Here is a 16,586-nt window from a genome sequence, read left to right as displayed (position 1 = left end):
AACATCTACTGGTTGTGTTGGCTTTTTAAGTTTTGATGAGCTCAAAATTAAAATTTGGAGTGTAGTGGTGCTGATGGTCTTAATTCCACTGCTTACAAAACTTGCAAAAGAAACATTAATACTTATTCTACTGCATATATTATCTTAATGTACTTCCATAGAAGTCAATGTAACTAAAATTGCCTTTTGCTGCATGAATTACAAAAGCTTAATAATATCACTGACTTTTAAAATATATAGGAGGGAGGCTTTTGGGTTTTTTTGCAAAAACTGTTAAACTTTGTACATGAATGGTTTCTAAATTCTAAAATATTTCATAAATAATTTTATTTTAAGACAGAAGGTAAATCTGCAGAACAGTAAAGCTATTTTAATGACTGAAACATCTAAAAGTGTTCTATTATTAAAAGGCAGGATACTGCTTTTGGAATTCTTAGTGTAACCTTGGCTTTCATGGTTTCTCTTGGTAAGTCAAGTGAAAGAACTGCAAGCATTTTTTCTTCTAAAGTTTGCCAGAAGGTGATAAAGTGTCTGTATAATTTAGATAAAAGATGTTTTAGAGCGAGTAAATAATTAAGTGAACTGGCTAGCAAGCTGAAAAATGTTATGCATTAATGAGAGTTAGGTTCAGTCTGGTCCTGCATCCAATGTTGTGTTCTTGGATTCTTTCATGTATGTGTTTTAGGGCATATTCCCTGTGGTAGAAATCCCACATGGAATCTGTGTGGTACAGAAATTCTTACCAAGCTGGATGTGAAATATGTGAATGCATAAGTGAGGCCTGTTTGCATTTGAACTAAGCATTTGGCACTTAAATTCCAAAGAGTTGAAAGTTTACAATTATTTGTCCTTTCTGATTTCAGAATTAAGCTATTCTTTGGTTACTTACCAGGCTGAGCAGAGCTTTCAGAGCGAAGATGTTAGCTGTGTGTTTGTTTTGTATTTCCTCATTGTCAGCTGATCTATGGTTGTGTGTGCCATTTTACTATTTTGGAGTAAATAGAAGTATTCCTTTATGTTAAAATGAAATACTCTATTCAGCTCTATGGAATAATCTTAATAAAGGACATGTGTGACTGAAAATGCTAGTGATTATTTTAATTCTTAACATGTAGGTAGTAGTAATTTTGTGTATCTTATTGCTGTAGTAAAACTGTCTTGACTGAACATGTGTGCTTTTTCGTGTTATGTGGCAGTTGTGCATACTGTTTTAGCAAATATGAAGTATTTATATTTATATGCATTTGCAGCTGAGATGATAAATATGAAGTAGGTAGGTGGTTATGTGAGCAGAATGTAATGTATCTGAAGTATCACCAGAACACTCAGCTTAAATAAATCAGTCTCCAAGATACTGCAAAGGAAACTTGAATGACCGCAGACAATTTTAGATTTAGATCAGTTTTATCAGTGATTACAACTTGCTTTAGAGAAGACTCAAGAGAATTTCTCTGGTATAGATTGTGAGAACAATTCCCAGGTCATAAATATTAATATAAACTATGACTTTGTAAATCAAGGGCTTGTTATAAATTTAGAAGTTAACTGAATGAGATTTTAGAATCTAGGTGAAAAATAGTAACCTCCTGAAATCTATCTAAAACGATCTCCCAGGAGACAGATCACGCAGGCTTTTTGTTGTACTTTAGAAGTATGATGTTTATATCTAAAAAAGATATTTGGGAACCATGCTGAGACTCTTAACTGCATACCTTTTCTAAGTTCTTAAGTCACTGGAGCCTTTTCAGAAGGGGACATGCCAGTAAGTGGCATGAAAGGGAAGAGGAGATTTAATTCACGTTACCTGTTGTGTCTGGGAACGGTCACTGAATTACCATTTGACTCATCATCTAAGAAAATTTGTTTTATCTGACCTATAACAACATTACAGAGTTATTATTTTTAGGCAGTCATGTGTTGGAAAGAAGATTTAATCTAAGGTCTTTTCCCTTGCTGGTTAAACCTGACAAAACACTCTGGTTCAGATCATAAGAAAAAATTTCATGAGGCTGTGAATTAGATGATGCTGAGACAAGCGAGCCACAGTACCATTTCCATATTGAATAAATAAATTTACTTCCTGTAGGCATTCAGAAGGAAGTTCATCTACTTAAGCACCTCCTTAATTCTTGAATGCACCCTGGAGTAATGCATTTTAGCTCACTAAAGAATAACCTCTCCTTAGTCTTCCTGTACTTAAAATTCAAGACACAAGTTCTGTGCTGTTTTGGCTGTTAAACTGAATTAAAGGCTAACTGGGAGAGAGAGCATTTTGTAGGGCCCTTCCAATATTTCAGTTAATTTTTGAGGTTTTCTGCATTTATCATGGAGTTATGAGTAATCTACATTTTTCCACGAGTAACAGATATTGTAGATGTTTCATGGGAATATCAGCCAAGATGATTCATACTGGTGTTTGCATGTATCCTCCTGTTTTCCACAATATTTTTGTTCATCTTTTTTGGACCAAAATTTTAGAGAATACACACACATAGGCCCCGATTCATCCAACCTAATCAAGGCACCAATGTTAGGAATTCAGTTGCTTTGTACTCCCTGAATAATTCATTAAGAGGAAAGGTTTCCAGATGATTCAGGTTTTTGATAGCTGATTCCTCTTCTGGAGTTATCTGTCTCTTTTTGAAGGCTGTATAGGAAGTCTGAAGTTAAGTATTTTCCATATTTAGATGCATCACATTCAGAAACTCAGATTACATGAATCCAGGCCAAACTGAGTTTAATAACATGCAAGTTTGTATCAGAATACGTCTGTCAACTCTAACACCTAAAAGTGAGGAAATTAAAAGTTGTTGAAATGTCCTTTCAAATCTGGATGCTTCCTTCTCCATGCAAGTTTGTGGATAATGCAGCCCTACAAACCCAAAAACGTTTCTATTTTTCTGTTGCTGTAGAACAGCATCTTATCCATCTCTCACATTGTGGTTTTTCATAGTCCATCTTTCTCTTGAGTGTACACTTGTGCAACATAAGTGTATATCTTAGGCTTTTATTTTCAGTTTAAGTTATGGAGGAAAGTAACGAAAAATTATGGGTTGGAAAACCTGCCCATTTTACAAGCAATATGGTTTTAATAAGTGCGTGAGGAGTAACTTGTGGAACAAAACATGAACATCAGTGTGTGTTTGTTTGCAAAAGGAGTTTAAAAAAGAACAGAAAAAATCAATTTAAACTCTTATTACTGTCTTCAGCTTTCACTGCTGTCATGGAAAATTCAGCTGGATGCCTAACAGCTTAAAACTTTTTTCTAGTCTGAAAAGAGGAATAAGGCATGTTTTCTTCCAGATCTGTGAAATAGTCCCCACCACACCCTTTTGTCTTTCGTCTAATAGTGTTTCAGGCTCAATATTGAAGGATGGAACAAGATTCTATTCTCTCTGTTCGTCATCACTACAATAGTCTCTTGATTTCATTCACTTACACAGATGTAGTATTTATCAAAGTTGGATGTGAGGTAGAAAGGAAAAACTGCATGTTTGTGGCTCTGAACTTAACTGCAATACAGAGAGGTTGTGCAAGTGTTCCCCTCCAAAGTTTGATGGACTTCTGTAACTCTTTCCCCTGAAAAGAGAAGCATTTGGGTTGTATTTTAGGTGACATCTGAGAGAGAGTACTTGGACCTGTAAACTGAACATGTGATGCAGAAATTAGCAAGCAACAACAAGCATGATTTGCTTTTTTGTTGTAACTTCTAAAATAAAAGTAGTTTAAAGCCTTCTGCTACTGGTATTAGCATATTGTTGAGCCTAGATACTGCAGCAGTTGGACCAGATTTCTGTGATGCTGTTCTAAGCATTTATCTTTACAATTCAGTGGTTTTCTGTGGTATTTATCTGTCTAAACTGAAGAGCTGCTGGTGGTGTAGCTCTCTGCTTCAGGAATTACTGTGTGAGAAATCTCATCCTTTCTGTTGTGATTGTTGATGAGTTGTCTGCCCATTTGTTTTATTCTTAAAATTTCTTAAGAGCATTTTCTTTCAATATGTTACATAATTTACAGCATGAACATTTTTATTAGGAGACATTACATTTCTCTTTTTAACTACTCCTGTCACTGTTGATTATTCTTTTTAAATCATCCTTATTACTTTGAACTCTTTGTTGGAGAAGAATGGAAGATATGGAAAATTGTTACTGTCTGGTCACAAGGAAGGTGATTTCAGCACTGTCAGTCTTTATGCTGGAGTCTAAAATAAAAACCTTTCAAAGGGTCTCAAACTTTCTTGCTCCCCCTACCTCATCCCCCAGTAGTGTAGCATTTGCTTTTCCATGCAATACAGTCATTTTGGAGGGGAAGAAAGGAGGCTTTAAAACAAGCTTAAAAGAAAACATAAACATGGCATTTATAAACAAAATGCTTGAAAATAGGAGGTTCTTTTTTCTTAATTGCCAGAAAGCCTGGGATTTGGATGATTAAAACATGGCTTTCTGCAGGGAGCCCTTCATTTGGAAGTTCGAATTGCTGCAGTTTCTTAAGTAGATGATGGTAATTCCATCACCATTTGGTGCTAGGGATTTTTGTCCCTCTCCCACTTCCACCATCTATTCCTGCTGTCCATTAGGAACCCAGTTATTCCATCTGTCTTCTAGTGAGGCAGAGATCATCTGTGTTAGGTCACCTCTGTTGAATTTGTTCTGTGAAACCCGCAGTTTCACCAGACATGGAGAAATCTCTGTAAAGTGTATCTCTTGCCTCCTTCTCTTCACTCCTGTCTATGAACAGACAGTGTCTTCTGTGTGGAGTGTACCAAACCAGAGACCCAAAAGAGCAGGGTGTGAGTGTTTACTATTCCAGCAGAAGGGATTTTTTAGTATAATACTTAAGGTATTTAAAGTAAGTAGTAGCCAAGCCAACTTTAACCTCTTCTTCTGCTCAAGACAGGGAAAGTGTTTACCTTTAGTTTAACCACTTCTAGTTTTGCATGTTTTTTCTCCATGCTGTACCATATTTCTGCTCCTACAAATGAGAAGTCTCTTCAAGTCTCCATCAAGTCAGTGTTTTGGGAGAGCTCTAAGAACACAGGAGTTATCCAGAAAAGGAAATTTGTGTTTTCTTCCAGGGCACCATATGATCTTGAAATCCTCAAGGAAGGCAAGATCCACTATACTGGAATCTAATGACAGTTGCAAACACAAAGAAAAAAATTGTATTGTTTTCCTCTGTTAAACTGTAGTCCTGTGGGTGCCCATAAAAATTTCCATTTAAGGGCCTGGTACATGAAAGATTACCTGTAGCTTGCAAGTCTTTTTCACACGGTAGTTTCCATTTAGTGAAATAAAGACCTCTGCAAACAGAGAAGTACAGGTACTTTTGGGCATAAATGCATCATTCTGCCCTTCTCTGGTTGGGCCATGAAGAGGCAAGTCATTTGAGGACCTATAGTCTAACTTGTAGGGGTATTTTTAGCAGGCGGGGGAGGTTGGATTCTAGTGGATGAATTTATTTTTCATTTATTTCAAGTGCAGTTCGCAGTTACTGTGTATGTGAGATCAGCAGAATATGTCATTGTGGCATTTACATTTTGTTTTTCATAGTCTTTGCTTTTATCCATTTAAGCCTGTGAATATAATCTAATCATCATTCTAAAATGACTTTTGGATGTTCAATCTATTAGAAAGGCTAACAGATAGTAAAGGTTGAGGTATTTTTTAGTTGTAAATTACTCTCTCTGATACTGTTTAGTGAATTTTTTTATTACTTCTGTAGGACCTAACTTTCTTCCCAAGCCAAATGTTCAGTTTATCATAAAGATACCAGCCCATTCTTTTCCCACCTCTTGCATCCCTCTGTCTTCTGCCAAGTTCCAATGATTATTATTGCCTATATTCACAATCCCGAGCATATTGAAGGATATCTTGTAGGACGTAGAAATCTAGATTTTACCTAATTATTTTTGTGTGTGCCTATTCTCTCACTTTTCTGGTTTGACCTGCATCCTTGGTTTGTTTGATTTTTTTTGTTTTTGTCTTTGCTTTTTCTCGAGAGATGTTGGAGACTCTGACCTAGTTTCAGCCTGTGGTTTCTAGTGGCATATTTTCTGAGTATTGCTTGAGGATAAGGAAGCTCCCAAAAGGAACAAGAAAAAAAAATCCACAGTATTTAGGGGCAGTGGCGCAGTGAATAGAAGAGTGTTGTCAGGCTCAGGAGCTTAACAGTAAGCTAGAGCTGAAATTCCCTGAAAAAATGTAACTGAAAACTGCAGATGTGATGCCTGACTTGCAGTGTCCTTATGCAGAAATTATTTAAAAGGTAAGACTTTTCATTTTTGAGAAAAACTGTGAACTCCTAGAATACACTATTTCACAGATTTAATAGATGTTAATCTTATGTAAGCCGGGTAATTGAGAATTTTTGTAAAAATGCTAGGAGATAGGTCAACACCAAAAGTGTTTTCCTTTGTTTCTGCTAAAAGAAAAAGAGAAATTTAACATATTGTCTTTTCCTGATATGGTTTAAAAAGGAAAAAAAAAACCAACAACCCAACAACAAAAAATCCTGGAAAGATTCCATGTCTTCTAGTTTTAATTACAATACAAATTTTCTAGAACAGCATTATTGAAATGTTAAAATCAATCTGTGTAAACTTAACAGCTGAAATCCAAGTGACAACTGGAAGGCCTGGAAGTACAGGTACACTGTGGGCAAACTCTACTTTTTTTTCAGACTTACAGTAATATTCCAGTATGCATAGGAACCTGATGTTCAAATCAGCATAAAATGTATTAAGTATATTTTCTTTGAGAGTGTGAAAAAAAGGATTTTATAGCATTCATTATTCTTTGGAATGTAATAACTGGAAAAGTGGTAGTTGCATCTGATTTTTGTGTGCACTTATGGGCATTTGTTTTAGCAGGCTAGAGATATTTATAGCATTATCAGTCATTTAGGAAGTTCATAGTTACTAAAATAGAATAAGCCACCTTGGTTTTTTTGTAAATGTTTGGCTGATTTGAAGATGTTATGGCAAGATATGTTCTGGATGTTTTGTTAATTTTTTGTTTTGAGTAGTCTAAACAGTTACTTTAACTGTTAGGCATCCCTTAGACACTGCAGATCTTAGCACCGCTAGCACTCGCCAAATGTCTGACTTTCAGGCTCAGGCTGTTTGATTTATCAGGTGGCAGAATGTATTCCTGTCTGTTGTTCTCCCTTAAAGATAAGTAGCCAGAACAGTGTTCAACATGAGTGCACTGTAAAGCGGAAATGTTTTTATATGAGTGGTTCACTCTTCTCATTAAAAGAGGGATTTCATTATTGTCACCTGGAAGAAAGAGCTAGCAATTAAAATTAAGTAAATTCTAGCACATTGTGTTTATTAATAATTTAATTTTTTTTTGTTTGAAATATTGAAAGAACTCTTAAAGTAAGTAAAATACCCTCTCAAAATTAAATTCAGTGTGGACACATTATAGACATACAATACCTACCTTTGTGGTAAGGTATATGAAATGAGCAATCTTAAAATATTTGAATAAGTGGACTGGAATACAAGCAACCTTGCAGTAATTAAGATGAAAATGACCAAAATGCTCTTTCTCCTTCCAGCAACAGACGGTTTCTGTGAAAGCCTTTGCTTCACAGAAGTAGTACATCTTTTGTTGTGGGTGATGGTGGTATGAATCTTGGAAGCCCTTTGTTTCCTTTTCACACTTCTTTTTTTATGGAATGTGCTTAGATGGCAAGTACAGGCAGTGGCTGTTGAGCAGTTTTTTTGTATCCTGAGAACAGCAAATACCAATTTATAGTGCAGGGAATGAAGAGGCGCAGAACACTTGATTTGTATTATAATTATACCTTTGTCTGGGTGCTTTATAGTGTCAATTGAACAATAAACTCATTTTCATAATGTCAGCTTCACTTGGTAATTTAGAGTTACACCTGTTTTTCAACTTGTAAACCACTGAGTCTGTGGAAGTGCCTCTTAATGCCATGTTGGCTATACTTTTCACAGTGTAATGTGTAGCTATTTGTAAACCTTTACTGTTACCTTGTGGTGGGTTGACCTTGGCTGCATGCCAGGTGCCCACCAAGCTGCTGTATCACTCACCTCCTCAGCAGAATGGGCAGGAGGAAAAAATAAGATGAGGAAAAAACTCATGGGTCAAGATAAAGGCAGTTTAATAAAGCAAAAGCAAAGGCCGCATGTGGAAGCAAAGGAAAATAAAAGATTTATTCTCTACTTCCCATCAGCAGGTGATGTCCAGCCACTTCCCGAGAAGTAGGGCTTCAGTACACGTAGTGGTTGCTCTGGAAGACAAACATCATAATAGCAAATGCCCCCCTCCTCCTCCTTTCTTTTAGCTTTTATTGCTGAGCAGATGTCATATGGTATGTAATATCCCTTTGGTCAGTTTGGGTCAGCTGTCCTGGCTATGTCCCCTAAGAACTTGCCCAGCCCCAGCCTACTTGTGAGGGGGGAATGTTGGAGAGACAGCCTTGATGCTGTGTGAGCACTGCTCAGCAGTAGCCAAAACACGGGTATGTTATCAACACCTTTCTACCTACCAGTACAACGCACAGCACTATGAGGGTGGCTACGGGGAAAATTAACTCAGCCAGACGCAATACAATCTCCACCCCTTATTCTATACCATTTGCATCATGCTCAGGTTCCACATAATTTAATACATATATATATCTTCTAACCATCCCATTTACTGAAATGCCTTCTAACCAACACTTGCAACTTAAACTACATACTTAAGCCATCTTTATACCCAGTATACAGATTTATACATTCCCATTAACTGCTATCCCCTGTCCTTTAACAGATAGGTATTACTCTCCCATTCCATGGGCTTCCTCCTCTCCTCCAGATGTTCATAAGAACAGGCCATGACTTGGGCCCCATCTGTCAAGATGGGTGCTCAGGACAGGAGAACCCATATGTTCGATTGTTGGGCACCACCATGGGCTTGGTTTGGGTCATTGTTGCACTCTCTGGTTCATTGTGAAATTCACTCTTCGTTGGTTCAGATCATTCCTGCTTCATTTCTTCCTATACCATAAAACTCTCATCACAGATTATTTCCCCCTCCATGTTAAATCTTCTTGAGGCACACACCAGGTCTCCCCATCCTTCTGCATTACCCACCAAGTACACCCAGGTCCTTGAGCAAAGACAATCCTGCGAGTGGGTTTGCCTTTTCCCATGGGAGGAGCAATCCACACTGTTTGCCTCAGCCACTTCCCCATGTGCACTGCGGGGACCTTTTCTTTTCCCACAGTATGTAGGGGTTTTGTTTGGGCAGGACCAGGATGGTTAGCAGATCCTCTGGTGTTAACCAGCCAAGTGGCTTCTGCTAAATCTGCATCCCAGTGCTTCCATGCCTCATTGCCCAATGCTATCAGCATAGTCTTTAACAGTCCATTATATCTCTCAATCTTTCCAGAGGCTTGTGGGTGATAGGGCTGCGATACACCCACTCAATGCCGTGTTTCTTTGCCCAGGAGTTTATGAGGTTATTTCCAAAATGAGTCCCATTGTCTGATCCAGTTCTTTCTGGGGTACCATGTTACCACAAAATTTGCCTTTCAAGGCCTAAGATAGTGGTTTGGGGAGTGGCATGGTTTACAGGGTATGTTTCTATCCAACCAGTAGTTGCTTCCACAGTAGTGAGTATGTAGCGCTTGCCTTGGTGCGTTCGTGGCAGTGGCGCAATATAGTCAATTTGCCAGGCCTCGCCATATTGAAAACCCGGATACCACCCTTGGTTCCAGGGAGATTTTACTCATGTGGTTTGCTTGATTGCAGCACATGTTTCACATTCATGAGTGACCTGTGTGATGGCCTCCATGGTCAGGTCCAACTGTATGGACTGATCGCAAGCCCATCTATATGTTGTACCTCTTGCTAGATGTCCCAATGTTTCATGGGCCTGTTAAGCTACGAATAGCTCACCCTTATGCCCCCTGTCCAGGTCCACCTGAGCAACTTTAATTTTGACAGCCTTGTCTGCCTGTTCATTGTTTCGATGCTCGTCAGTGGCACGGCCTTTGGGCATGTGAGCATCTACATGATGTACCTTTAGAGCCATGTTTTCTACCCAGGCAGCAGTGTCCTGCCACACTGCAGCAGCCCAGAGGGGTTTAACCCTGCACTGCCAATTGGTCTTCTGCTACTGTAGCCACTGCTACAGGGCATTAGCCACCATCCAGGAGTCAGTATAGAGACAGAGTACTGGCCACTTCTCTTGTTCAGCAATCTCTAGGGCTAGTTGGATGGCTCTCACTTCTGAAATCTGACTTGACTCATGTTCTCCTTCAGTGGCTTCAATGACTTGTCATGTCAGACTCCATGCAGCAGCTTTCCGTCTCTGATGGTTTTCTACCACACAACAGGATCCATCAGTAAACAAAGCATAACACCTTTCATATTCTGATAACTCTTTATATGGTGGGGCCTCTTGGGCACAGGCTACCTCCTCAGGCAATGCTCCAAAATCTCTCCCTTCTGGCCAGTCCACAACCTCTTCCAAGATTCCTAGGTCATTGGGTTTCCCCAGTTGAGCTCATTGTATGATCAACGCAACCCACTTAGTCCATGTAGCACTGCTTGTGTGATGTGTAGGGGGGATGTTTCCTTTAAACATCCAGTGTAGCATGGGCAGTCATAGTGCCAAGAGGAGATATGCTTCTGTACCAACAACTTCTGAAGCAGCCAAAACACTGGTGTGTTATCAACACCTTTCTAGCTACCAGTACAAAGCACAGCACTGTGAGGGCTGCTACGGAGAAAAGTAACTCCATCTCAGCCTGACCCAATACATACCTTTTCAGACTTAGCATGGACCGCAGTCCCATAAATATTTTTTTTTGCTCAGGTACATATATGATTTCCATGCTAATACCTGAGTTCCCCTTCAAACACCTGTGACTATTAAAGACGTGCATACGCTGTGAATGTGAAAACAGAGGGCATAAGTCTTCTGCTGGCTTATCTCTGTATATGTGTGTGTGTGAAAAGGGAAAGAAACTATACAGTTGTTCTAGGAATCAGAGCTGCTGTTAGTGTCAAGAAGTAAAGTTAGAAGAAGGGTAGGTTTGGCTAAACCAAAGATAATGAAAGTTTCATTTTTATTGGAGAAATAAAGGTGATAGAACTACAGGATAAAATGAGTATAAAGGAAGTCAGCCTGCTGCTATAGAGGCTTTCTGTGGCAAGCATGAAAAAAAGGGAAGGAATTGGCAGAGATGGATAAGGAAAGAGATAAAACATATAATATAAAGTCTGTTTAAAAATTATTTTAAAATCAGACTTTGGCAACAGAAAATTATAACAAAGATATCACGCATCAGAATGATAGATCGTGTCTGTTCTAGGAAACTTAAATGGTACCAGACAAATGAGCATTTTGAGAATAGTGATTCAAATGACCTTTGGAGAACCTTGCAGTCACTTGAGTACTTTTCAGTACATTTTTTTCTGCATAAACTATTTTCATATTCGTGTTACGGATGTTAGTGTGATGCATTAAATGTTTTAAACTGCAATTGCCTTTGAACTGTATGTTGCTATTAAATGAAATTCCCTGAATTACATTGGCTATGTTGGCTGCCATCAAAGTGGCAGTTGTGAAGACCTGTGAGAGCTGGCAATAATGGCATGAGTGGAAGCAGGAAGCCAGTCCATGATCCTAGTAAACCACATAGATAACTTAGCTCCTGTAATGAATTTCTAGATTTTTCATTGATTTCATTAAGTTCATAGAGTCCTTTTATTTGAAAAGACATTGTATAATAATGATGGATTGACTAAATCACAAGTCAAGATTGTTATATTGTGATTAAGAACTAAACAGAATTGTAATGTTTTCTAAAGAGGAAAACCAGGATATCTTTTCCTGGTTTTGTTCTTTATTAAGGTAATCTCATTTTTTTTTAGCAATTTTTCCTCATATTTTTAGGGGTATATCCATAAAAACAAAAATCTGGATCAGTCCTGTTGTTTCTGATTTCCCCCTGCTTTCTCCTCCTCAGGTTATGGCTGGTGTGAGGGAAACCTTTCTTACTTTTATATATATTGTAGTATTGGGGTTTTTTTGTTTGGTTGGGTTTTTTTTGGTCATAGCACTGTTTTCACAGAGGTGGATTTTCTTTTTTTTCCAGAACCCTGTCAAGAAAATTCCAGATTCTCATGAAATTACACTCCAACATGGGACAAAAACAGTAAGTGATAACACATTTTCAACACTTCTTGTTTTTGAAGAAGTGAGCCAGTCTATGAAATGAGTTAACAAATACTTAGTCAGCTAAAGTTCGAGGGCCTAATTTTTTTTACCTAATTTGTTATTTTAGTCTAGGTCTTTTCTTACTGCAATTGAAAGTGTGTTTTAGGACTGCTTCTGTGCTTTTTTGTCTTCTTGCTTGTTGTCAAATACACTCTGTAATTGTTGGAGTTCCTCTTCTAGGCTAGACCTTCCTAATCTAGACATAGGTCTAATCTAGGCCTTTCTTGGACTGGTCCTGAATTTCAAAGAGAATGTTGTTGCTGAAGTTTCTAAGACTTCTTTGTAGCTGAACACAGGTCTCTGTCATTCTCCTTGAATCTTTTAAGTGCCTTTTATACACCATTTTCAATTTCTTGAAACCTTGTTCTTCATTGTCTGCATCTTTTCTAGGTTTCACCTCCTTCACTTTCTTTTAAAGAACCACTGTCCAACTTGGAACTATCATTTCTTTGTTCTCAATATTTTCATCTCTGGGTAATCTCATCTTCCAACACAAATTCAATTGCTTTTATTTGCTGATTGATCGAAGATCTATTTTTATAGAATGGAATTTCTTTTCTGGCCATGAATAACCCTGAATCTATTCCCAAATCCTTTCCCCATATTCTTCTTTGGCCATTAAAAAAGATGCTGCTGCTGTTTATCCTCTTTAGTTTGGGCCATGACTTAGGCTTCAATGAAAAAATAATACTAGAATTTCTTTTGCTGTTGTTATATCCCTGTGAAAGTACTGTCAGCTAATCAATAGAATTCTCACTCATGGCATTCCTGAGAATTTCTTTGGAGAGGGGGGGGGGGAAAAGAAAGAAAAGAAAAATAAAACAAAAAATTATTTGAGAAAAATGCTTTTTCATGGCATTTTAAACAATCTAAAGAAATATATGATTTTCCATTACTGGATTTTTAAGAAAACTCGTGGATTAATTTTCTGTTTATGTAATTAATATAATAATATACTTAATAATTTAACATTCAACAATATTAAGTAATAAACTTATTAAATTAACAATATCAAATCAGAACATTAAACATCAATAATTAATGTGTTTAACATTTGAATTTTTAATAGTTAATTTCTTAATATTTGTCAGACATTTGAAAGCCATTTTCTGGGGGTTTAAACTTAACAGTAAAGTTTATAAATGTGTGTGCATGGGGGTTTCAGTAATAGTTATTTTCAGAAGTGTTCATTCATTGATTTGGCATCAGAATTTGTGGTCTATCTTGGAGCGTGGAGAGGTGATAAGGCTTACCCATTTGTTTTGTCATAGTGCTAGACATAGAAACATAGAGGGAGGAGAGTAAAGAAGTAGCAAGTGTGTTATAAATGAAAACAGAAAAATATTCTCTTTGAAGACCTGTAAAAGATTCGTTGTATTACACTAAACAAAAGTAGAGTGGATATTTATGCACACAGTGCATGTAACTTCTTTGCATGCTGATTTCTGTGCATACTAGGATTTGCATACTAGTGTACCAGTTCCCCATTTTACATGTGACGGTAACTGCTTCTATAGTACTTCTTGAATACATTACCTAACAAACTTTATTATGTAAATTTTTTTCTCTGTATTAAACCAGTAAATCTTTTGGTGGTTTCTTAAAGCATAAGCTCATGTTATTTCTAACTAAGAGGCTTTGTAAAGTGAAAGTTACAATTTGGAAGACTTCTGAAGTATTTTGACTGCATAAGAATGCAGCTGTCATCACCCAGAGCAGAGGTGAGTTATAATGTGGGTATATATAGCACAGCTGGATTAGACTGGATGCAGTGAATGAAACATATAATTGAAAAAAGAGCTCTTTTGTAGAAAGACTATCTTTTTGTTTTATTTGTTTGTTTTAGAATACCCATGTCATTCCAGACATAAAAGGATGGGAGCAACTTCATATCTTAATATCAGTGTTGCGCCCCAACATTTTAAAACACAGTCTTCGCATTATGTTCATACATAGTACTGTATTTCAGCTAAACTTACGTATCCCATCTGTACCTCTTCAGTCTAATGAATGTGGGTTTGATGATGACTCTATTCCTGTGCAGCTGAAAAGTCTCAGAAAAGATTTCCCAAGCTGGAGAGCCTTTCCAGAAACCTGATTAATTTCCCGGTTGTCTTGCTTATACAGTGTAATAGGAGTTACTGTTCCCAATGAAACTTCAGGGCTATTTGTTTTTTTTTTTTCCTCCTGACACGTTTGATACATGGGTGGGTATGAGAAAGAATACATAATCAGAGGTATTCTGAACAGTGTGCTTGCTAACGTCTCATGTCACAGCTGGTCCTTCCTGTAGTAGTTATTGTAGAATAAAACACTTGAGTCTATTAATTGAATGCATGATTAATCTGAAGATGCCCAGTTTTTCTGCATTTTAGAAATCATGTATGGAATGAACGGGGTTCAAAATTTGCATTTAAATGGTAAAAGGGGATTTTTTTTTTAAATATGTAAGAGGTTGCATCTCTGCAATCTTTAAAAATCAAGTATGTCACAGTGACATAATCACCAACTGGAGTTTAATTCATTCTTAGGGAAAGCACAAAGCAGTACTTTTAAACATTTGACTCAGGGAAGTACAAAGAAAAATGTTGAATCTATTAGTAACTCTGTGAATTAGATTTTTGAGGGGAGCACTGGATTAGGACATATGATGATACTTTGCATTCTTTAGAAGAATGAGGTTTTAGACCTTCTCTAAAAGACAAGATTTCTGCAAGTGAATGCCTCTAAAATAAGGCAGGACAATTAGATTAAGGAGAAGTCAGTTGCCTGGTGAACAGCAGCATCATTTCTGCAACAACTTGGTTTTCTTGAAAGTACTTTTTTCAAACTGTTTGCTGTATGATGGCACTCTGTTTGAAATATGGTGAGGTACCAGCATGAGGAACAGTGTGAGCCTTAATGGGAAGATGACTAGAAATGAGTTGTTGATAAAATAAGGAATACCTAAGTGAGCCTTTTGTACACAAAACTGGAAGAAGAAAACTCAGAAGAAGCCCATACTCTTTCGGATAAGGAAACCTTAAATTTAGCAAAGCAAATTGTCCATCTTAAAGAATGAATTCCATTCATAACTGGTGTTTTTATTGAAACATTTATTTTCTGTAGGTTATTTTTTCAACTGGGCATGGAAAAGAATATGTCACGCTAAATTCCATTTTTAAAACAGTGTTTTGTGTGGGAACTATTTAACAGTTTACATAAGTTTTAAAAGTCTCCACAGCACAGTCTATATATTAAAGCTTTAAAAAAAAAATACAGTAGTAGACTGATACATCTTTGAGACAAGGTTTTTTTGGTGGTACTTCTATGTGCCTGCATTAAATCAGTGACTGTCAGTACTTTTCATATATACGTGTAAAGGAGATACATACAGATGAGCAACCTTATATGCAAATTATTGTAATTTTTTTCACATCAATATCTGGAATTTTTAGTATAGGTTTAGGCATCTGAAAATAATTGGCCTGATTTTTTTTTTTTCCCCAAGAAGTTCCGCCTTGCTAGCCTATAGCTACGACACTATGCTTAGGTGTTATCTTTCACCCAGAAATTAAGGCTTTTCCTTCTTTTATTGTGTATACAGGTTTTTTTTGTTTAGTTGGTTTTTTCCCCACACAATTTTCTGTAAGTCTGAATGTTTTTGGTGAAGTATAAGATTTTTTTTTTTCCTTCAGAATTTTCTGGCTCATCTCTTCAAATCCCTTTCCAGGCATTTTTTAGAACTTCTTCATCATCTTCTTCTTGTTCCTACTTTATTTTCTTGTGTTGAAGACTGTCTTCCTTGTTGTAAAAGGGTTTCTGAATCTGATGATTATCTATCTTACGTGTTTGGGATGACCCAGGTTTTTGTCCAATGTCCCCAGGTTAAAAGTCATCCGCTGGTTGGAGTCTAGGTTTTACCCATGGTCTGCCTAACTTGAAATGCCTAATAGAGGTTAAACTGTGTTCTATGGGTTAAAACCTAAGCATGAATTCCATATGAGTTTTCTCTTCTCCTGAAAACTTTTTCAGTTATTTTAACATTTCAGGTTGCGTGTAATTTTGAATAATTCTAAAAATACACGTTTTACAGTTTTTGATATCACTTTTCAACACTATCTCATGTAGATGACTTAATTTTGGAGAGTTAATCTCTTTTCTTGTCTTACTAATTAATTTAACACCTTGTCTAGCTGATCTTGTATTAATACTTGAAATCATATTAGTAGATAGTATTTTCACAAATGAGAAAAGAGAAGAAATCATTTTGAAGGTAAGTGAAAGGATGTTTAGTCAATGAGATGCTGTCTTCTACTCTTCTCCATATGGTGATTTGAATACTACTATAATGAAGTT

General features: G+C 36.9%; 1 protein-coding gene across 1 annotated transcript in view; it reads left to right on the top strand.

Annotated features, from left to right (window-relative positions):
• Window positions 1-16,586, top strand: part of WDR70 (WD repeat domain 70) — a 142,740-nt gene that overhangs the window by 27,393 nt on the left and 98,761 nt on the right. Inside the window, exon 6 of the mRNA XM_010585826.1 lies at window positions 12,127-12,186. Within this exon, the coding sequence (XP_010584128.1) occupies window positions 12,127-12,186 (60 nt within the window). The remainder of the gene's footprint in view (window positions 1-12,126; window positions 12,187-16,586) is intronic.

The sequence above is a fragment of the Haliaeetus leucocephalus genome, unplaced genomic scaffold (genome assembly GCF_000737465.1).
Source record: "Haliaeetus leucocephalus isolate CR32 unplaced genomic scaffold, Haliaeetus_leucocephalus-4.0 Scaffold120, whole genome shotgun sequence".
In the NCBI taxonomy this organism is placed as follows: domain Eukaryota; kingdom Metazoa; phylum Chordata; class Aves; order Accipitriformes; family Accipitridae; genus Haliaeetus; species Haliaeetus leucocephalus.
Note: the sequence above shows the minus strand (reverse complement) of the source record. Positions and strands in the feature narration are given on the sequence as shown.